At 43.3% G+C, this 24,457-nt stretch overlaps 1 protein-coding gene across 1 annotated transcript in view; it reads right to left on the bottom strand.

Annotated features, from left to right (window-relative positions):
* The window catches only part of LOC124788882 (dual oxidase maturation factor 2-like), a 695,079-nt gene that overhangs the window by 559,089 nt on the left and 111,533 nt on the right, over positions 1–24,457 (bottom strand). Inside the window, exon 2 of the mRNA XM_047256164.1 lies at positions 13,735–13,911. Coding sequence (XP_047112120.1) covers positions 13,735–13,899 — 165 coding nt within the window. The 5' untranslated portion in view covers positions 13,900–13,911. The remainder of the gene's footprint in view (positions 1–13,734; positions 13,912–24,457) is intronic.

The raw sequence follows: 24,457 nt of genomic DNA, 5'->3' as shown, positions 1-24,457 counted from the left end.
CGTAGTTCCCACAATATGTTTAGCACACTTCCCGACGCATTCTCTTGAGTATTTGTTCCATTTATCTATTGCAAACAGAGCTATTCTACGAAGATGGACAGACACTGATGTTCTGGTAGTCAACGGAGGGCATTGAGCACGTATTCAACAGCAACCAGCAAAGATTTCTCGTCTGTTCATCCCGATTTAGGTTTCCCACAATTCACCAAATTCTATTAAGGCAAATGCCGGGTTGTTCGTTTGAAAAGAACACGGCAGATTACTATTTCAGCATTGTCCGATACGAACTTTTGCACCGGACTTAGACTAAATATTAAGATGTTATTGAGATAGTATCTACCTGACCGTTATTTTGTGATTCTGTGTCAAATTATCGCAGAAATTATCGTATGTAAACATACAATATGAATTACGTAGAATCTGATTGGGGCAGTTGCTGTGGTCTTCATCAGTTTGCAGAATGCCTTGATAGAACTCTCCACGCGACTCCATCGTGTGCAGTTCACTTAACCTCTGGATAACTACTACAACCAATATCCACTTCAACCAGCTCTCCTCTACTGCCACTTTAACCATTCCTTGCTACTTAATTCTATTCAGTACCTCTGAATGTCCATGTAGTCTTCAGCAATCTTCTGTAACACCATATTTAATAAGTTTCTATGCACTTCTTGTCCTAATTGTTCATCGTCCACGTTTTACTTTTGCGCAAGACTATACTCCAGAGAAATGCTTTTAGCGAAGACTTCCTAATATTTACATGTATGTTGGATATTAGCATAGTTCTGTGTTTTAGAAGAACATTTCTCGCTGAGATCAATCTATATTTGAAATCTTCCTTATTTCTGCCATCATCAATTATCTTCTTGCCAGATAACCAAAGTCATCTAGTGCTTTTAATGTCTCATTACCTGGTAAAATACCCTCTTCATTACCTGATTTAATATGACTGTTCTCCATTACTTTATCATTCCTTTTGTTGATGTTCTTTTTACTTGTTTAAGGCACTTTTCATTCGGTTCAGTTGATATTCCACGTCCTGTCGTGTCGGACACATTTAGAGTGTCATCAGAAAATCATAAAACATTTTATTTCTTTTCCTTAAACTATAACTCCTTATCTAAATTTTTCTTTGCTTTCCTTTGGTGCTCGCTATTTATGCAAATCAAATAACGTAGGGGACAGACTAAAAGTCGCTCCCACTCGTTTTTCTGCTACTTCGTCCATTTCACGCCCTTCGAAGCTGCAGCTTGCTTTCTGTATAATTTGTACATAAGCTTCCTTATCCTGTATTTTTAACGTTGTTTAACGTTGTTGAACTGCAAAACTGTTCTGTATGTATTTTACAACGAAATATATTCAGCGATACTCTCGTTTATCGTGCTCCTCGTTATTCGCATAAGAACAATTTACAGAAAAACAGCTGTTTACTGTCTTGTAATTCGGAAAAAAACTCTCCCATGTCTCCAGATGGAGCGAGGTAGTCCGTTAACTTATTGTTTAAAACAGAAAGTGATATTGAAGTTCACTACAAATGTTGTAATTCGCAGATACCTACCTCTGCTTCTGAAAGTGCTGGTTTCTGAGTCAGCAGACGTCAGTAGAGAAACACAAATCATGGCCTGTCTGTACAACCACTTTCCAAACTCGGCAAGCGAAGGGCAAGAAGTCGTTTCGCCAGGTGTTTAACGAGTCTGCCGCTTCCGTTTTCGCAAAAGAACCTAATCTCCGTTGACAGGCGCTGGGAATGTGGCCGCACCAAAAGGGCAGGTTCCAGTAACTCAAGCAGGGTCGCAAGGACGAGACAGTGTGCTCATCTGGCGTTTACAGACGATAGAAAATCGTAATTTTTACCACGAAGTTAATACTGTGAACAACACTTCACATTTTTAAACTTACAGCTGGATTTTAATCCCCTTTGATCAATATGAAACGCATTATATAAACGTCACTCAACAAGTTCTCGGGCGTACGATGGAAACGCAGTATCTAAGAAACAAATATGTTTTTTAAATTTCTCTAAATAATAACCATGCAAATCAATACATCTGGCAAATCGACTTTGCAACATTATAATACCTTTAGCTACATAAAATATGTCCATCGCTGCAAAACGAACATCTGCATATATTTCGACCTCAAATATTAGTGTGAATCATCAGGCACACAAATATTTATAAAATAGAATGGATTCTCTCTCCGCTGCATAGTGTGCGCAGATTTTAAACTTCCTGGCCGATTACTCCTGCGCGCTGAACCGGAACTCTAAACTGAAACTGTTGCCTTTGGCACACTTGCCCGCGATAGGCAAAGACCCAGGTTGGAGTCCCGGTCCGGTTCACATTTTTACTCTGTCAAGAAGTTACAGACCTGCGCGCAGTTCCCTGCAGAGTGAAAATCCATTCACGAAATTATCCCCCAGACCGTTACTAACCCATGTCTCCGCAATATCATATTTTCCAGGAGTGCTGGTCTCTCACGTCATGCACGAGAATTATACAGGAGAGCTGCGAAAGTGAAAAGTAGGAGCTGCAATACTGACTCGATGCATTTGGGTAGCGTGCTACCATTATCAGGTGCTTTTCAGTTACATGTAAATTAATTATTAATGCTAGACTAATTTTAAGTGAGATGAGGTCTGTTTGCATGCTGTACCAGTGAGGTTCTGCACCGAAAAATTGTCTCTGTCCGGAATGATTTATTTTAGTGTACACCAGTATGTGTTGTATGTTTATGGTCGAGGGACGTTCAGTAAGTAACACTACAGATTTATTTCTGGAAGCAAGTTGGTTTATGAAGGATTCTCATAGGGTAAACCCGAGAAAGATGGCGCTCATTTATAAAATTGCGTAGGTTCGGTGGCATGGTGCAACTTATAGTAAAACTTATTTTTTTTTACAACTAAACATACCCTAGTCTATGACATAATTTTGTTAATTTTTTCAATGTAACGTTTAAACATAATGTCTGATCACGAAAGGATGATACGCCGCATGCTAAAAACCGCAAAACTACCATGTGTTTTAAGTCAAAACTCGAACATACATACTTCTAAATAAATTTTTCGTTATAAATATGTTTTGGGGGAAAGAAAAAACTATCAAGTTTTAACAGTACTATTTTTCGTAATTTATCTATACTTCTAAGTAGTTCACTGGGTTGGATAACTAATTTAAAAATTGATAGTTGAAAACATTAAAATTAAGACATATAATCCATTTATGTTTAGTTAATACACTCAATAACTCCTGGTGAAATATTAAACCAAAAACAAAAACAAGATTTACAAAAGTAGTTCATTTGGTTTTCTTTCTATTTTATCGGCTATACTCGGCACAGAACATACCTAAAATACAGTAACTAAAGGTTACAAGTTGCGCAGCATAACAAATCTTTTCGCTGTTTTCAGGTATAAATCTTCGCACTCCTTACACACATCGGGAGATACTTTTTTGATTCTTTTGTGCCGTCATCCGGGGAGTCGAGATCTGAACCGTTGAGCACCCCAAGTCAGCTGAACGGAACAGAAATTTTTTCACTTATTTCAAACGGTTATTGATTTGTGCGGGAAGTATCCCTAACGAAAAAATTTGCAGCAAATGTACCGGATTTTATTGCCTCATGTATTCCCATCTGTAGGGGAGAGACACCGCGGATTATAAATTGATGACGTTGATAGCTAAGATGGCCGCACAAGAATCAGAACACTCCCAACAGAACCTACTGTCAATGCAACTACTCAAAAATTTGGAAATGTTTGTCCATTTAACACACTCTAAGAACTAATCGTGACCGTGACACTGTAAAAAGTTTTGATGAAACATTTAGAGACTTGTCTCAGTTATTTTCCCAGAGCGTACGTAAAACTTCCTCGATCAAAGAAACGTAAACACTTTTATTGCAGCCAGGCCGATATGCACACACTCAGTTAGTGTTTGCTGAAAATACGAGGGGTGCGCAGTCTTCACCGCATCCGGCGCCTCTCCCGGATTTACCCTACACCATCTTATTCCCATCTCTTTTGACTGCAAAACTCTATTTTTTAACATAATCTCGATCAAAGCGACGGTCTCACGCCACATTATTGGCAGGGCCTGAATGCCCCCGTGGTACCACTCTACTGGCTGTCATCGGAGCCAGCGTCTTGCCGCATGGGGCTAAACAGCTGGAAGCTCATTACGCTCTTCTGCTAGGTGGTGAGGAATCGGGCAGACACACACCTTTGAGTACCCTAACTGTTGGACGCGTGTGTCAACGCTACCAGCAGTACGGTATTTGATTTTGATTCGTCGATCATTTCGATTGAGACTGTCCGCACGTTCCAACATTGCAGAAGTCACAGCTGTGTGCGGCCAACCAGGACGCGAGAAGTTGGACAGGTTTTCGGAACGTTGTTGCGTTGATGACAGACGCCTCGCCCATTTTGTACTTCGTACACATTCTGCAAACGATGATGAATATTCTCGATGCTCTGTTTTTCCGCCATAAGGAACTCAATGACGTCTCTCTTCTTGGAAGGTATCTCCGTCAAAGACGCCATTTTGAAGGCTACGTATAGTGCTGGCACCAATCGGAACTTCATGAAAATATAAGTTTGAAGCGGGAATATTCAACAATAGTCCACAGTAAATTCTACATTTCACCAACCGAAATTGGTGGAGAAGAAAAATGTGTTGCATTACTTATTGAACGCCCCTCGTATTTGCATGTTTTCTTTGTCTTGTTTTGGCATGTTAAAATTGGTTTCATTCAGTAGAAAATAGCTGGGCTCTATGTGACAACTATCAACATATTATTACTCTACATTTACATTTATCTATTCTCTCGGCATAATCATCTCCAGCGAACATCTTGTAGAGCAAAGCGGCAGCAGTTACGAGCCTGCCCTCTCATCGTAAAACTGTGAGGTGATTTTAGTGACGACCATTGAACTGCGAAGTATCATTACAGGCTTCCATACGTATCACAACATGCGTGAGACAGTAAGTGAGGGGACGGAAGGAAGGTTTAATCTGAGTATCGTCATCTGAGCAGTGTAAGCCCATCGCTACTTTATTCGTTACAAGAAGTGCAGAGTAATAATAGAAGCTAACCAGGGCGATGTGTGTGTCATGGAAGCACAATGAACTACCCGTCATAGTGGAACTACGGAACTGGTAGGAATGAATAGGCGAGCCTCCGCCAGAAGCACGATTATTCCGTATCGATACATCGACTGCCTTCTCTCCTGGAAAGCAGTTCGTGCTCCAGTGCGCTCACAGAGGTAAGCGCCCGCAGTAAAGAACAGCCGCACTAATATCTTACGCAAATCGCGTAATGATATCTGTAAACGGTCGACGAGTCGCCAGGGCGAAACAGCCTCTTGAGTTCCGATCTTATCTGCTGCAATTCTCGTAACTCACGCCCATGAACTGCCAAAAGCGAAATTTCGCTACCGGTTCTTGCTATTCCTGTTCGCTCTCTATCCTTCAGTAAGAAGTAGGCACACACTTTTTGTCCTGGCTGGGCTTACACAGAAGCTCAGACAGTATCCTGATTTACCGTTCATGGCGACCATTATTACTGCTTCAAAGCCCTTGTTCGTGCAACTGACTTCGAGAAACGACACCAAAGTTTCGTATCACACAGTCTTTCCTTGCCATGAGATATGATAATAATAAGCTTCACCTGGAACATGCTCGCTTCTAAGGAAAGAACTTACATTCTATAATTTAGGTAGTCATTTATTCAGTACGCCATGTGTGGAAGCCACTCATGTTAGTGTTATTTAGGTAGCAACCTTTCAAAACATGACGTGGAAAAGCGCTTATGTGCTAGCATTCCAAGCTTTTTAAAGGAGTGTGAGCCCGTATAACTTAATAGATTGTAGTCTAAGATACATTTAATCTTAAAAATACGAAAGACAAATTGATTTAAACTTTCATCTGTTTTTCTAGCACACATCTGAATCTACCACATGCATGGAAGAGCAAAACTCTGACATTTCATATTCACTAAGAGCATTTTTTTTATTTTCTTCTTTGTTTTCCTACATTAATTACAAATAATTACGATTCGATATGTAGGCATCCTATATTGTACAAGTATCCTAAAAAACAGTTAAAGTGAACGACAAAGTTACATTAATTGTAAGTTAATAATCAAGAAAAGAAGTTATAATTACAGAAACTACAACGTGGTTTTCTTGTTCAATGCCTTGGCATCAAACCGGAAAGAAGTTGTTTCTCACCTTGCAAAGTTCTAGTGTGGGTGTGCAAGTCTACTTAAAATGCGAGTATGCAATGCATACCGTATGTTCTAATTTTCGTTCCTGCATACCTTTTTCCTTTATTGATTCAAAGATAACGTGCCTTAAATCTTAAAACGCTTCCAGGTATTCCCCTTGACTTAACAAACGTCCACTGCAGTAATATATAAAGTCTCCATACTCTTCGTTCAGTTAAATCAAAAACTATAGTTAATGATCGTGGAGTAATAGGTGTGACTTCAGAAATTTACTATTTGTACTACTAATTACTTCACGTGATGCATGCCTGCAAATTCAACACAAAATGCTTCTTGATGCACAGAACAATGAATCCTGCCTGTCGATAGCTGTAATTTTTTTTTCTCTCATTGACAACTAAATCTTCAAACTCTTTCTGCATGGCAATGTAATATCGTTTCATAGAGAATTTGCAGTACCCGTTGGTTATGCGACTGCATAATATATGTTTGAAATTTTCATCCCTCTCTTCCATCGTTTCCATTTATTTTTAAAATTTCTGGTGTGCAAACAACTGGACCTGCAAACATCCTTCATACCATGAACAAATAGCGATGGATAAACAGCACTAATACCAAAATTCTACCCAACTGAAAAGAGTTGTGTCCAACGAAAAATGTCGCCGCAGTGATGAATGAAATGACGCGCTGCACCGAGTACTTACAAGGAGGATCGATACGGATTCTGATGATTATTTAGAGTCTAAACCGTTAACTGTCATAAACCCGCCAAAAACGCGAACCCTACTTTTATGGATAAAAGAGTGTACTTCAAATACATCACGTGATCCATTTAACTGAGGTCGGTATAGTACATATGGAAGTGCAATAGGAATGCTCGGGGATCTTAAATGGTAACACTCGGAAGACAGATGCCATAGTTCTCATGAAACCATGTTGGATAATCCCGTATTTGAAGAAGACTGTATGACGATTAAACTGCAACATGCATACATTTCGCATTGGATCATGAGGAAAAGATAAATGAATTTAGCTAGTGTATAGAGATATATTTTTTTTCTCGCTCTTTATCCAAAAGAAATAGGGCAGGTATTCAGTGGTATAGCTGATATGCACCCTACGCCATGCATTGCACAGTGGCTTGCGGAGCATATTTGTGCAGAGGGTGGACAAAAACATGGAAACATGAAAAACACAACACATTACCACGCCTAATAAGATGTAGGAAAACCATTGGCATTCAAAACACCTTCCAGTCGTATCGAAATGGATAACTACAGGACCTGAATCGTTTTCAAAGTAATACTGCACCATTCTTCCTACCAAAGAGTGGCAAGTTCAGTTACCTATGATGGAAGAGGGTAGCGATCAAGTATCCTTATCTCCAAAGTACACCACTAAACGAAACTTCCTGGCAAATAAAAACTGTGTGCCTGACCGAGACTCGAACTCGGGACCGTTGTCTTTCGCGGGCAAGTGCTCTACCATCTGAGCTACCAAAGCACGACTCACGCCCCGTCCTCATAGCTTTACTTGTGCCAGTAGCTCGTCTCCTACCTTCCAAACTTTACAGAAGCTCTCCTGCGAACCTTGCAGAACCAGCACTCCTGAAAGAAAGGATATTGCGGAGACATGGCTTAGCCACAGCCTGGGGAATGTTTCCAGAATATTTTCTATCTGCAGCGGAGTGTGCGCTGATATGAAACTTCCTGGCACATTAAAACTGTGTGCCGGACCGAGACTCGAACTCGGGACCTGCAAGGTTCGCAGGAGAGCTTATGTAAAGTTTGGAAGGTAGGAGACGAGGTACTGGCAGAAGTAAAGCTTCGAGGACGGGGCGTGAGTCGTGCTTGGGTAGCTGAGATGGTAGAGCACTTGCCCGCGAAAGGCAAAGGTCCCGAGTTCGAGTCTCAATCCGGCACACAGTTTTAATCTGCCAGGAAGTTTCATATCAGCGCACACTCCGCTGCAGAGTGAAAATCTCATTCTGGATACACAACAAAAGCTCAATAACATGGAGAAATCATAACTGAGTTGGCCAAAGAGATTCATCCTCATACTATGAAAACCAGTTCTGGATTGTGCAGGCTGAGTGAACAGGGGCCCAATAGTCTTAGAACACAGCATCCTTATAGGGGAACAAACATTGTATCACACGATGAACATGATCATCCAAAATGGTCACATAACCCTTGGTAATATCGTGACCTTGCAGAGGAACTGTGGAACCCACGGAGTACCAAGATACGACTGCCCAAATCATCACTGAAGCCCCGTAATGTTTACTGTAACTAGGCCCGATGTTGGAAACAATCTGCAACAAGACCCATCCGAAGAAATGGCTGTCTCCCATTACTCGACAGTCCAGGGTATATGGCTTCGGCAGTATGTTTTCCTGTTACGGGCATTTGCGTCACTCATGTGTGATTTTGGAATTCCAGCTCGACCTGCAGCTTCAAGTTCATGGAGCTCCCTTCGTATTGGTTTCGTGCTGACAGGGTTCGCGAGTGCGACATTCAGTTCTCCAGTGACTTATGTAGCTCTCGTTCTGTTGTTAGGATTCCATACCTCAATCGGTGAAACGGAATACTCATAAGGTCACTTTGTTGTTCGTTCGCCTGTCTATCTGTCCCTCCGTACGGCTGTTAAAAACCCATTTTCTCAGAAACTGGTAGAAGTATCACGTTGAAAAATGGCTCTGAGCACTATGGGACTTAACATCTGATGTCATCAGTCCCCTAGACTTGGAACCACTTAAACGTAACTAACATAAGGACATCATACGCATCCATGCCCGTGGCAGCATTCGAACCTGCGACCGTAGCAGCAGTGTGGTTCCGGACTGAAGCACCCTGAACCGCTCGGCCACAGCGGCCGGCTATTAGGTTGAATTTTATGTCACATAGAAAGGGTTATGGTCCCTTGGCGGCGTAATAAATGTAAGCCTCTAGGTCAGTGCAGTCAAAAGTTACGGCTATTTATGTGAAATATTTTTGCACTAGCTAATTCACTCATCAAAACCTATGGGGTGCTATCTGTTGGCTTACAATGATGAAATTTGGGAAGAAGGAGAGTTTCACGCTAGAACTAAAGGAAAAATTCGAAAATTGTTAATTTGTAATTTAATCAAACGAAAAAAATTTTTTTGTCATTTGTTAACGGACTGTCTGTCTGTCCAGCCGTCAGTTGAGGTCCCTTTTTCTCAGGAACGGGTAGAGATATCAAGCTAAAATTTCGGTCACATACTGAGATCTATAGGCCCTTGGCGGTGGACTAGTTGTAAACATCTAAATCAGTGCAAACAACAGATACAAACACTTGTGTGACAAATTTTGACGCTCGCTAACTCACTCATCAAAACGTGCAAAACGCGTTGACCTAGAATCACGTAATTTGGCAAGAAGCAAAAATTCACAGTACAAATATTGTTAATTTGTTATTATACCAGGCGAAAAATATTCCTTTTTCCATCTGTTACCGCGCTTCAAAATTAAAATTAAAATATTCTTGTATGTCTTGGAATTCCCGAGACCGATATCATATCAGTATTAATGCCGACAACAGGCAAAAATCGCCGAGATTCTCGATTCCTGGGAAGGACGAACTGCCTGTACACTTAACTGCGTTTGTACGAAACCCTCAAAGCGCTAGTGCCGCATTTTCTCGTCACAATCCTCCTCCGTGAACCATCGGTCTCGATCATTCGGCGTACACTTTCGTCCTCGTTGCGGCTTAGCAGATGATGTTACCTGTTTTCCTTGTGTGCGGTACAAATATCCGGTTCCTCTTCAAAAACAAAAACTTCGGCTAACTTGGCAGCCACCATACGAGTACCAAGAGTTTTCCCACGTTCGAATTCACTTAGCTCCGAGATAACGCGCTCACAACTACACAGAACACTGTTCTGGCCACGACTGACACTCGCAGCCTATTGAGGACGTTCCACAGGCGCCGTTCGTGGTCTTATACACTACTGGCCATTAAAATTGCTACACCACGAAGATGACGTGCTACAGACGCGAAATTTAACCGACAGGAAGAAGATGCTGTTATATGCAAATGATTAGCTTTTCAGAGCATTCACACATGGTTGGCGCCGGTGGCGACACCTACAACGTGCTGACCGATTTCTCAAACACAAACAGCAGCTGACCGGCATTGCCTGGTGAAACGTTGTTGTGATGCCTCGTGTAAGCAGGAGACATGCGTACCATCACGTTTCTGACTTTGATCAAGGTCGGATTGTAGCCTATCGCGATTGCGGTTATTCGTATCGCGACATTGCTGCTCGCGTTGGTCGAGATCCAAAGACTGTTAGAAGAATATGGAATCGGTGGGTTCAGAAGAGTAGTACGGAACGCCGTGCTGGATCCCAACGGCCTCGTATCAGTAGCAGTAGAGATGACAGGCATCTTATCCGCATGGCTGTAGCGGATCGTGCAGCCACGTCTCCATCCCTGAGTCAACAGATGGGGACGTTGGAACACAACAACCATCTGCACGAACAGTTCGACGACGTTTGCAGCAGCATAGACTATCAGCTCGGAGACCATGGCTGTGATTATCCTTGACGCTGCATCACATACAGGAGCGCCTGCGATGGTGTACTCAACGACGAAACTGGGTGCACGAAAGGCAAAGCGTCATTTTTTCGGATGAATCCAGGTTGTTTACAGCATCATGATTGTCGCATCCGTGTTTGGCGACATCGCGGTGAACGCACATTTGAAGCATGTATTCGCCATCGCCATACTGGCGTATCACCCGGCGTGATGGTATGGGGTGCCATTGGTTACACGTCTCGGTCACCTCTTGTTCGCATTGACGGCACTTTGAACAGTGGACGTTAGATTTCAGATGTGTTACGGCCCGTGGCTCTACCCTTCATTCGATCCCTGCGAAACCCTACATTTCAGCAGGATAATGCACGATCGCATGTTGCAGGTCCTGTACGGGCCTTTCTGGATACAGAAAATGTTTGACTGCTGCACTGGCCAGCACATTCTCCAGATCTCTGACCAACTGAAAACGTCTGGTCAATGGTGGCCGAGCAACTGGCTCGTCACAATACGCCAGTCACTACTCTTGATGAACTGTGGTATTGTGTTGGAGCTGCATGGGCAGCTGTACCTGTACACGCCATCCAAGCTGTGTTTCACTCAATGCCCAGGCGTATCAAGGCCGTTATTACGGCCAGAGGTGATTGTTCTGGGTACTGATTTCTCAGGAAATATGCACCCAAATTGCGTGAAAATGTAATCACATGTCAGTTCTAGTATAATAGATTTGTCCAATGAATACCCGTTTATCATCTGCATTTCTTCTTGGTGTAGCAATTTCAATGGCCAGTGCATAACGGCGCAATCTGCAGGCTCGGCTAACATGTGCATTTATGTTAAAGCGTGCACTTCTCGCGATGTTTCCACATTTTTGATCAGGACGCCTGGCTGCTCGGCACTGTGAACACCTGGGAACTAACTGGCGCCGGTGCCGCGTAAAGACTTGCCCTTCTGCAAAAGGCGACGCCGATAGCGCGGCGGAAAGAGCGGCCTGGCGCCGTGAGTCCCCTTTGCGACGCCGTCCGGAGATCTCCAGCCTCGGTGTCTGGCCTTAAATACACATTTGCAATTCCCGGCGCCGCGCACGCGAAGTCTGGGAGATTTACGTCGGCTTTATATCGCCAACTTTCCGGTATGCACACGTACAAGTCGGCAGACGGGGTGTGTTCGCCTAGCGCTTCTGTGCCACGAAAACTACACGTGTGATTCGAATTACGACGCGGAGTTAAGCTTAGCATGTAGAGTTCTAAACACTCGCAACGTCTGTGACAACATTTATTGGGATCAACAGAGCCACCGACAAACAACTGTAAATTCTATCCTGTTACCAAAGTAATTCATTTTGTATATTCAAGAGGGGAATTTATTCCGTGCGGAACAGTTGAACAAGATATAGTTCACGTAAGTGAGTCTGATAAATCGTTCGAATGTCGTAAACTGGTTTTTCAACTTTCTGGCAGCTGATTTAGACCTGTGTTTGGACACATTTTCGGTGTCAGAAAGGAACTCTGCATAACAGCTTAGGTGCGACAGCGGGGCTTTTAGAAACAGACTTCACATCCACGTCCGGCAATCCAGATTTATGACCTTATGTAATGCAAATAATAATACTGAAATAAATTAGACTAGGAAGTGAGACACTGAAAGCAGTAGCTGAATTTAACTATTTGGATAGCCAAACAATTTACGATGGCCCAAGTTGAGAGGACATAAAACGCCTGTTGGAAAAAATCAGAAAAAGCGTTAATTAAAAAGATAATTTTCCTTACAAGGAATATAAAAGCGAGTTACGAAGTCTTTTCTCGAGGTATTTGTCTGGAATGTTGCCTTGTACGGAAGTTAAAAACTTCCACAATCAAAGCTGAGAAAGGGAGAGAAGGGAGGTTACAAGCATTTGATATATGGCGCTACAAAGAGTGTTAATCACTAGATGAGTGTATCGGATAACGGATGAAGACGTGCTGAATCGAACTGGGTAGAAAACATGCGCAAGGCACAATTTGTCAAAAAGAGGGGACTAGCTGGTAGGACACATTCTGAAGCTTGAAGAGTTGTCAGTTTGATAAAGGGGGGGGGGGGGGGGAATATGAGAGGATAAAATTGTACAGAGAGACAGCGCATGACCCCATGAAGCAGGTTTAAGTGGGTGCAGGTTGGTGTAATTATACGGAGATGAAGTGGACTTGCACAGAGACTAGCTTGAGCTGCATCCAACCAGTCTTCGGACTGAAGACCAAAACAGTGTTACTCCCTGAAAATGACAGTCTTTCTGAGCATGTCAACAGCGTTACAGAGCAAAAACACGAGTATTACCTAATTATGTTTTTATGACGAGAAGCAACCACCACTGTAGCTAACGAATCATCAGGTCTGTCTAACGGGTAGCACCGTGACTAGTTCACAGATATCGACGATAATTTTCCCGTTGATGGCAGTAATAGAACGGGCTCCGCGCAACCTTATGACGACAACCCGGATCAGGTATCTAAGCCCAATATTAATGGTCAGGAAAGTGGTATGCAGTACACATGCCCATCAATATTCTCGTTAAATTACGTTTTATGGAGAGTGGCGATCAGTGTCGCACGGACCATGGTATTATTGTGAAATTAGAGGTGTCTTTTTCTGCTTTTTATGGAAATACCTACAACATTACGCAAAATTATAGCTTTTCTCTGCTTTTATGTTACTAATACCGGCTAGAGAGTGGGATTCGAACCACATACACCCTGCAACTACGCAGTATTTGTGAGCTTAAGGAAACTGAGCAGTACGAAAGTTGATAGAGTGAAAATTTTGACCAATGCACCACCTCTTCCCATTATTTACACAGGAAAAAGTCATACGCCCATGGAATCACTACGCAACCACACTTTTCTAGTCTGACTAGAATGTCTAGACTTTTTATACTTTATGCATGACCCAGCCTAAACTGTACTAAGTTGCTTACCTCTTTGCGCACGCCGGGAAAGATGATGAGGAAAGCGAGGAAGACGGTGAAGAAGACGAGGCAGACCGTGACCGTGGTGACGTCACCCGTGACGGATGTCCGGTTGCTCTGGCTGTACAGGGTGGGCCCGCCATCGCTCCTGAAGGCGTCGAACCAGCCCTTCATGTCCGGTCGCCACTGGAACACCGACGGCAGTGGTCAAGCAGACTGCGAGGAAGCCAATTTAACTGTCACAGTATATTAGTATACACGGTGCTACTAGAAGCAGTATGTACATGCTATCCTTCTAGACTAAAAGCTGCTCTTTTCTGGAACACATAGGAACGTATAACTAGACTTTCGCGTTGAGACCGCTATGTACCTACAAGTGTCATACTGTCTTCTCGCCACAAGAAAAAAACTCGTCCAAACATCGGGACGTCTCAAGAGTATTACTGGCCTGGAGACCAAAGAACTTTCCTCTATTTAAACCTATAGGTATTGAAAGAAAGTCTCAACAGCAAAAAAAAAAAAAAAAAAAAAAAAAAAAAAAAAAAAAAAAAAAAAAAAAAAAAAGTAAAGATGCATGTCACGATTTTTTTCAACTACTGTTTCACAATTTGATGTTTCTTAACCTCTTTCTCAGGCATGCTGGAAAGTACCGATAAGTGCATATGAAACGTACTTCTTATCTTCTCATACAATAATTCAAGAAGAATTACCAACATGCAAATAATTTTTTTCTGACCAGTTTACATGACTAGATACTACAGTTGCTTTGTAACGATATCAAGTCATTAACTATAAATCTAATGACGAAGAACATGTACAAGAATGGAGGAGCTTGAGTTTAAAGCACTGCACCAACGACCTGTACGAAATTCGTGATTTGGAAAGCTCTTTGACAGAAATGTATACATTGTGCTGTCTAGCTAGCAGCAGCGAATATGTAGCGTATTTTGTATCCCAGACGGAGGTGCTACGTGTCAGTGTTCGTACACATACATACACACACACACACACACACACACACACACATATACATTCATTGTTTGTTCAGAGTTTAAAGTCAGCATAATCACCAGAAAAATAATATCATGACCAATGGTATATGTTCTTCCTCCCACTTCCTCTCACCCCCGCCCCCCCTCTCTCTCTTTCTCTCTTTCTCTCTCTCTCTCTCTCTCTCTCTCTCTCTCTCTGTATTCCTCTGGCAAACATTTAAAATTGTGACACATGCCACTGGAAAAAGTGTTTTCATTATGTTCAGAAGAACGAAGATAATCATCCGCAGATGCTATCACACTTTTGCATATTAATACCTCAGCGTGGGAAGAATTTAGGAATTTAGGCCAGAGTTAGGAATACATACAGTAAATACAGCAACTTACGCACGCAGTCAATAATGTGAGTTTTGCATTATTACAAAACATTATTGTACTGATGCTCTTTGAGAAACATAAGCGCGTATGGCATATATCATTCCCTTTTCTCCAACATGAGTACCGTTCAACAATTCAGGCATATTTTCGTGTAGGTTTTATACGAAATGAATGAATACGTACCGTAATTTTTATTTATGAGCCATTTGAGACGGATATTAAATCGCTCCAAATAGATAATCATAAATTGCTGACGGTTCTGTTTAACTGCGGTGACAGCCCGCAGATCGTGTAAGTGATCGATAGTGTATCTTTCCCTCTACTTACATTATAGTCTTTTAAGTCGAGTATCAGCTGCCGTCTTCCACTAAGTCTTCCTGCCTTTCGTTACAATCTTCTAACGACGTCAGCGCTCGTCGAATACATCCTCCTCATCAATCATGTAATTTATTCACTCCTCTACTATGATAATAATAATGTTAATTCCATGTGGCTCAAAGCGCTGATGCAAGTCTTTCAATTGGGCGCCTCTCCGGCGACTTGCGTGCACCTAACCTATCGGGGAAAGTGACCTCTTTATTTCCAAGCAGTGCATCTAATTTTCAACTACTTTCTATAATTCTGTAATACAAAATGTCAAACGCTTCAGCTGTCTTCCCTTCCACTTTTCCCATAGTCCATGATTCACATCCATATAACGCTGTGCTCCAGACGTATAATACATTCCTTCCTCAAATTAAGCCGTATGTTTGCTCGCGAGGTTGCGAAAGATTTTTACTTCGTCTTCTTCGTAGTCTCCAATTTTGATGATAAGTTTTTCGCTAATCTTATTTCTGCTATGCTATTCCTCGTTATTTTACTTTCAGTCCATATTAAATGCTCGTTAAACTGTTCATTCCATGCAAGAGGACTTTTAACTCTTCCTCACTTTCACTGACGATAACAACGTCATCAGTTAATATCACTTTTGCGTAAAAGTTAATCCAATTCCGGAGCTTTTATTTAATTTTAGTCATTGCATCTTTGAGGTGTAGGTTTAACGGCAGAGGCGAAATACTTCATCCTTGTCTTATGTCATTTTTAATCCTTTGATTAACAGTGGTTTATCCATGGAACAATCTTTTTTTTTCTTAAGTACCAGTCTCTTTAACATGGAACAACCGATGTCGTTGCAAGACAGAGACATCTATTTCCTTAGTAGTGAGCATATTGACAATATCTTTGACTTGAGTGGTTTCGCTGAGGCAAAACGTAGATTTGGTACAAAACTTATTAAATTTTAGGCCCATTTTCCCATGTTATTTGGGATTATAATTTGTTTTAGGCTTTGAGTTCGTGGAAGTTTCGAGATGTGGGATTGTGTCTAGGAAAAAAGCGAATTTGCCTTCAAATATAGCACATGAAATGATGGGTGATTTAAAACTGTACGTCCTGGAGGTTCCTAAGCGAAACCACATCTTTAAAACGACTGGTTATGTACATTTTGCCAGTTAATTCTTGTATTCGTTGCTCACTTTGAAAGTAAAGGTTAATTTTATGAAATATTTTAAAATTATATTCCAAAGCGAAGCCAACTCCTTAAAACAACTGAGTGTTTACTTTTGACAGTTTCTTTTCGTATTCGTTGCTTATTATGATAATTAAGGTTAGTTATGTGGAACATTTTAAAGTTATATTTTTTCGTATTGGTGGCACTAAAAGGGTTAATAGGAGAACCCTCTTGGCGTTCCATTCTTATAGTTCCCACTTGGTTCTTGTAGACTATATACTGCATTTTAACCGTCTACTCAAACAGGTTATTGTTGGACCGGGGTGAGTGCCGAAGAATAGATGGGTGCCTCGACAGAAAGCAGAAATAATTACAACAACACGTAATCGGGGTGATACTTGTGTTTACTTAATGTGATAGAGCAAGACCAATCCTATTGCAGAAATCCGTTAGCCAGAGCCTAATCGTCGTAAACAATCACAGTACAGAGAAGCTACGGATGAGACCGCTAATGCATTCAAGGAACTCCGCTATCCAACTCGGCTGGTCTCGTTGAGGCGTCTGCTCTCGCCGGCTCGGTGGTGGCAATACGTGCGCCTGCAGCAGGTGGTCTGCACTCCAGTCGGCCGCAGACTGGCGCGGCCGGCCGGTACATCTCTCACTGCCAGCCTCAGAGCGGGTTCTGACTCGTGTGTTATCAACAACGTTCGACACCATAGCTGCAGTTTCTTTTCTGGGGCATTCAAACGTCTTGCACCGGATTACGTTTCCAAACGCTTATCTGAGATCCAGCTGCAATCATTGCACCTGTGGATACCATCGATGGCTGACATCAGTATCGAAGAGGCCGGACTCTGGGACAGATATGCTGCATGTGTAACCTAAATGACACCGTTGAAATTAAAGGAGTTCCACTTTTATCTTATGAGATGGGCGGGAAAAGTAATGAGATTGAGAACCCTGCGAGCAATCTGACGATGCTGTATTTTTCCACTCGTGTAGATCGGTGTGTTCATCCCTTGCAGGTGATCAGTCCGACTTCAAGCTCTGTACAGCACCCACACGATTTTTGAGAGCGGCTCAGTGAAGTTGTGTTTTTGTTGTGCACTACGAAAATGGAACAACAGAATCTAGAGCAACGTTATGCCATCCAATTTCGTGTTAAACTTGGAGAATCCGGAGGTGTGGCTCTTGAAACGTTGAAACGCCTTATCAAGAGCACAAGTTTTTCGCTGGCACAAGTCATTTTTGAGAGGCCGACAACACATTGAAGATGAACCCCGTGTATGGAGACCTTCAGCTTCAAAAATCGACGAAAACGTCGAAAGCGTGTGTGTGCTCTTGTGAGACTGTTCCCCCAGGACAAACTGTCAACCTAGTGTTTTATATATGTGTCCTTGAAAGGCTCAGGAAAAGGGTGAATCGGGTGAAACGGCGCATAGCAGACAAGTCTATCCTGCATCGTGACAACGCCCCATGTCAGACAGCCACTTCCAACAGGGAATTTTTTACCTTTGAAGGCATTCCTGTTGTTCCACAGCCCCTTATTCACCTGACATGAGTCTTTGTGATCTTTTTTCTTTTTCACAAATTGAAGAATGTCTCATAAGGACGTTATTTTGGGACTCCGGACATGGTTCAAATGGCTCTGAGTACTATGGGACTTAACATCTGAGTTCATCAGTCCCCTAGAACTTCGAACTACTTGAATCTAACTAACCGAAGGACATCACACAAATCCATGCTCGAGGCCGGATTCGAACCTCCGACCGTAGCAGTCGCGCGGTTCCGGAGTGAAACGCCAAGAACCGCTCGGCCGGGACTCCGGAGAACATTCAAAAGAATATGAACGACTTATTAAAGGACCTACCAGTTGAAGCCTTTCAGCGCTGCAACCAAGAATGGGAGAAACGACTCTGCCGGTGTGTAGTTACCGAAGGGACCTACTTTGAAGGGGACAATATTGTTGTTTTAAAAAAATGAGGACTTTGTTAGATAAAAAATCAATCATACGTAGGACAAAATGTGTTGCTAGATGCGTATCACTGTGACTGTGGGAGTTTTGAAAGCACCTCCCGCGTCTGGATCTCCCCCTCCTAAAACGCGCCTACGCCGGCGGAGCTAAGGAGCTGGCCGCAACAACTGCTGCGAGCTTTCCGTGTTTCTACCCCCTCCTCGACGCAGAAAACTCGCGATTACTGCAATTAGCGTAACGTTTCCTTTGCGCAACAGGAAACGACTTCGGCCGCCGTAATTCGGAGGCGCCGAGGCAGCCCACTTCAATTAACGAGCCGCGAGGCAGCGCCAGAGGTCCGGCCGGCGCCGACGCGTCCCGCGGCGCTGATGCCGGGATCCCCGCCACCGGATTACACGACGCGTAACACGCCGAGCGGTCCCGGTAGCAGCAAAAGGTGGAGTGTTGTAAGCTGACGAGTGCGTCGCCGTTGTAGTTTATCGAGCGTAGCAGCCGTGAGGCAGACTTGCGCAATGAGGGAAGCGCAGCCGGCGGAGGAGCAGGGCAGTCAACGGCGCGTTACGTCGCGGCACGCTCTTCTCTCTCTCTCTCTCTCTCTCTCTCTTTTAAGCGCTAAGCTTCCTTTCCGCTGGCAACGAAACCAGCAAATGCGTCCTCCACCATCACGCCAGCTAGTCAACCGCCCTGCGGAAACATCCTACTGGCTCACTGTCTTGCAAGTTGGACTGACAGTCGTAAGAATTATGTTACTGGCCACAAGCACTTTCCCCCACCCTCTTCCAAGAAATTCAGCAACTGCCGCTAGCTGATTCTGCTCTGATTCTACTTTCATTCAACAGCGCAGTTGTTGAATCAGTTTATTTGTGAAAGTAAATAGTGGCAAAATATTCTTAAGTTTTGCGGTACGAATACCACTATACCCTTCCATAATTCCTAATAAACACTTAAAGTAAAACAATATCATTTGAAGTGAGGCAACGGAGGTGACGAAAGTCAAGGGATACCTCCTAATATCATTTTAGATTTCCTTTGGCCTGGCGTAGTTCAGCATCTCCACTTGGCATGGACTCAACAAGTCATTGGAAGTCCACAGCAACAATGTTGAGTCATGCCCTCTCTACAGCCATCCGCAATTGCAGAACTATTGCTGGTACAGAACTTTGTCACGAACTGACCTCTAGATTACGTTCCATAAATAGTCGATGGGATTCATGTCGGCCAATCTGGCTGGCCAAATCCTTCACTCAAACTGTCCACAATGTTCTTCCCAACCAATCGCAAACAGTTTGTGGCCCGGCGAAGTGGCACATCGTCATTTGTAAAGATTTCATCGTTGAATGGTCTTCAAGTCACCGAACACGACCATTTGCAGCCAATGGTTGGTTCACTTGGGCCAGAGGACCCAGTCCATTCCACGTAAAAACAGCCCTCACCGTTATGGAGCCACCACCAGCTTGCACAGTGCGTAATTGACAACCTGGATCCACGGCTACGTGTGTTCTGCGCCACATTCGAACCCCACCAATCAGCTCTTATCAACTGAAATCGAAACTCATCTGACCAGGCCACAGTCTTCCAGTCGTCTAGGGTTTAGCCGATATGGTCACGAGCCCAGGAGAGGCGCTGCAGGCTATGTCGTTCTGTCAGCAAAGACACTTGCATCGTTCGGCTGCTGCCATACACCATTAACGCCAGACTTCGCCACGATGTCCTAACGGATACATTCGTCGTACGTCCAACATTGATTTCTGCGCTTATTTCAAGGAGTATTGCTTGTCTGTTACCACTGACAACTCTGTACAGACGCCACTGTTCACGGTCGTTAAGTGAAGGCTGTTGGCCACTGTGTTGTACGTGGTGAGAGGTAATGGCGGAAATGTGGCATTCTAGGCCCACTCTTGACGTTGTGGATCTCGGAATATTGAATTCCCTAACGATACCAGAAGTGGAATGACTTACACTCTAACTCCATCCACCATTCCGCGTTCAGAGTCCGTTCTTTGGCCGGCCGGAGTGGCCGAGCGGTTAAAGTCGCTACAGTCTGGAACCACACGACCGCTACGGTCGCAGGTTCGAATCCTGCCTCGGGCATGGATGTGTGTGATGTCCTTAGGTTAGTTAGGTTTAAGTAGTTCTAAGACCTAGGGGACTGATGACCACAGCAGTTAAGTCCCATAGTGCTCAGAGCCATTTGTACCATTTTTAGTCCGTTCTTTCCCTTCGTGCGACCATAATCATTTCGGAAACCTATTCACACGACTCACCTGAGGACAAATGACAGCTCCACCAAACGCACTGCCCTTTTATACCTTGTGTATGCGATATTAAAAGTATCTGTATATGTCCATATCGCTAGTCCATGGCTTTTATCAACTCACTGTAACGTAACTGAGAGTATGGACATGCTAAACTTTGTGTTACTGCAGAACAGTGAGTATTGTAAAGGAATTTAAATTTCACTATGACGATGACAAGTTTTTGCTTTAGTAATTAAGTGCAAATATGACCGTAAATAGCTGGCCAGTGTGGCCTAGCGGTTCTAGGCGCTTCAGTCTCGAACCACGCGACCGCTACGGTCGCAGGTTCGAATCCTACCTCGGGCATGCATGTGTGTGATGTCCTTAGGTTAGTTAGGTTTAAGTAGTTCTAAGTTCTATGGGACTGATGACCTAAGATGTTAAGTCCCGTAGTGCTCAGAGCCATTTGAACCATTTTGAACCGCTGTACTTAGATGGTATAATGCATAAATAGCAGGTACAGTTTCACACAAAACTTTAGAAATTTGCCTTCTATGAATGCAGTAAGCATACTACAGTCATAATAAAGTGATCTCCAGGTGCCTGGTCTGTCAGTGTTAGTTCTAATTTAAGATGGCCAGTTATGTCATCTTACATACATATATTTGACTTCTGTATAGAGCAAGAAATATGTCATTTTTTCTGTTTTCTGTCTTTCCCTTAGTTGGTTTAAATTCGTCTATGCAACTAACTGAAGGCACTTTGCTTATTGCCATACGTGTATCACTTCATTTATTTGGGAATCATCATCAGTGGCGATTTCCAGCGCTGTTATGTGTGTGGTCCTGGAGATCTATTCGTTAATTTCCAGACTCCTCCTGGACGATTTCATGCTTTCACTTCATTTGTCACTTCGCATATTTCACTTGCACTGTCCATTTTGTGAGCAACAATATACACTGTATTATCAAAAGTATCCGGACACCCCCAAAACATACGTTTTTCATATTAGGAGCATTGTGCTGCCACCTAATGACAGGTACTCCATATCAGCGACCTCAGTAGTCATTAGACATCGTGAGAGAACAGAATGGAGCGCTCCGCGGAACTCACGGACTTAGAACGTGGTTAGGTGATTGGGTCGCACTTGTGTTATACGTCTGTACGTGGGATTTCCACATTCCTAAACGTCCCTAGGCCCACTGTTTCCGATGTGATAGTGAAGTGGAAACATGAAGGGACACATACAGCACAAAAGCGTACAGGCCGGCCTCGTCTGTTGACTGACAGAGACGGCCGACAGTTGAAGAGAATCGTAATGTGTAATAGGCAGACATCTATCCAGACCATCACACAGGAATTCCAAACTGCATCGGGATCCACTGCAAGTTCTATGACAGTTGTGCGGGAGGTGAGAAAACTTGGATGTAATGGTCAAGCGTCTGCTCATAAGCCACACATCACGCCGATAAATGCCAAACGACGCCTCGCTTGGTGTAAGGAGCGTAAACATTGGACGATTGAACAGTGAAAAAACGTTGTGTGGAGTGACGAATCACGATACGCAATGTGGCGATCCGATGGCAGGGTGTGGGTATGGCGAATGCCCAGTGAACGTGTTCTGCCAGCGTGTGCAGTGCCAACAGTAAAATTCGAAGCCGGTGGTGTTACGGTGTGGTCGTGTTTCTCATGGAGTGGGCTTGCACCCCTTGTTGTTTGGCGTGGCACTATCACAGCACAGGCCTACATTGATGTTTTAAGCACCTTCTTGCTTCCCACTGTTGAAGAGTAATTTGGGGATGGCGATTGCATCTTTCTACACAATCGAGCACCTGTTCATAATGCACGGCCCGTGGCGGAGTGGTTACACGACAATAACATCACTGTAATGGACTGGCCTGCACAGAGTCCTGATCTGAATCCTACAGAACACCTTTGGGATGTTTTGGAACGCCGACTTTGTGCCAGACCTCACAGACTGACATCGATATCTCTGCTCTCTGCAGCACACCGTGAAGAATGGGCTGCCATTCCCTAAGAAACCTTCCATCACCTGATTGAACGTATACCTGAGACAGTGCAAGGCTAAGGGTGGGCCAACACCATATTTAATTCCAGGATTACCGATGTAGGGCGCCACGAACTTGTAAGTCATTTTCAGCCAGGTGTCCGGATACTTTTGGTCACATAGTGTATGTCGATCACAAAATGGAAAGTGCAATTGACATATGCGATTTGACACATGTGAGTGAAAGGACGCCAGAAATCGGCCAGCTGGAGTATGGAAATTAACGAATACTTATCCAGGACCACACACATGAGTTAACACCGATGGAAATTGCCACAGATGATGTTTCCCAAAGAAATGAAGCGAAACGTGTATGGCAATAAACGAACTGCCTTCATTTAGTTGCATAAACCGTACATACCTCCACAAAAAACATGTCTCAACAGGAATTCTTAAGTAGTTTTACTCCTTCATTTACTTTTCGAACGACACTCGTCCTCTTTCAACAACACTTTTAGCGTGCTTGAGGAACCAAATGATTTCTACGAGAAATCTCATTTCGTATTCAATATTTGTACCGCTGTTTTCTTCTCCTTCACGTTTCTGTGAGCTCTTGAGCTAAAACGTGGACAGTTATATTTACTCCTGCACGACTTATTGTAGTTAATACCATCTTGAATACAGTGCCGGTATAGAATAAGATGGCGCGTGTGGAAACAGTGCCTTCTGAGGACAATGGTGTGAGGATGCATGTGCAGATTTTAGTTGCCTGTAGAAACACGTCTTTATCTATAGTGGTGCGTAATTACGAGTACGACGGCGGCGCGTTATGCTTTTCGTGCAGAGAGGGGCGGAGCATATTTTGCGGTTTGCGGCGTCGCATATGTATTTTACCTCATTGTCCCACACCTGCCCCTCCGACTGTAGCCTACCCTGGTAGCTGCCAACGCTGAGGTAAGTACTCGAACTGCAATGAGCCACCGTTTCTGCTCCTGATTCCCTGTAGGCAAATTTAGATACTCTATATGCTACCGCTGTCGCTTATTATTCCATGACGTGTAAAATGTGTGTTCAAAACGTAATTGGAATTTTTTAATTTAGCCTATTCTATTCGACTTACCCACTCTTTTTTTACGTTTTTGTTAGTAAACATCTCTGGAAGGCATATGTACGGTGTTCACCATGTCTGATACTCGGTTTACTGTCGGCTGTAGTATCGGCTATTATTTATTTTGTATAAAATGAATCACAGAACTTGCATTAAATTTTCGTTAAGGACGGAATGAAGTTCACCAAAGCTTTAGCAATGGTTTTCGACAATCTGCTATGAGTGATACAAGCGTTTCGAAGAAGTCTGTGAAGGCGCCGAAGATTACGAGAGCCCTGGACGCCCCAGCACATCATCGAGAGATGAAATCGCGGAAAAAATGAAATGAGTGGTAATGAACGATCACCGGGTCACAATCAGAGAAGTCGCTGATGATGTTGGCATAACAACTGACCAATGCAGGGATATTTTTTCCCATATTTGGGGAGGAAACTTGTAATATCAAATTTTATTCTGAGTTTCTTGAATTTTAAACAAAAACTACGGCGAATGCAAGTTTCTCATGAGCCACTCAGTGAAGTTAACAACAATGTAGAACTACTGAA

This window comes from Schistocerca piceifrons, chromosome 3 (genome assembly GCF_021461385.2).
Source record: "Schistocerca piceifrons isolate TAMUIC-IGC-003096 chromosome 3, iqSchPice1.1, whole genome shotgun sequence".
Classification (NCBI taxonomy): domain Eukaryota; kingdom Metazoa; phylum Arthropoda; class Insecta; order Orthoptera; family Acrididae; genus Schistocerca; species Schistocerca piceifrons.
This window is presented reverse-complemented; position numbering and strand designations above follow the sequence as displayed.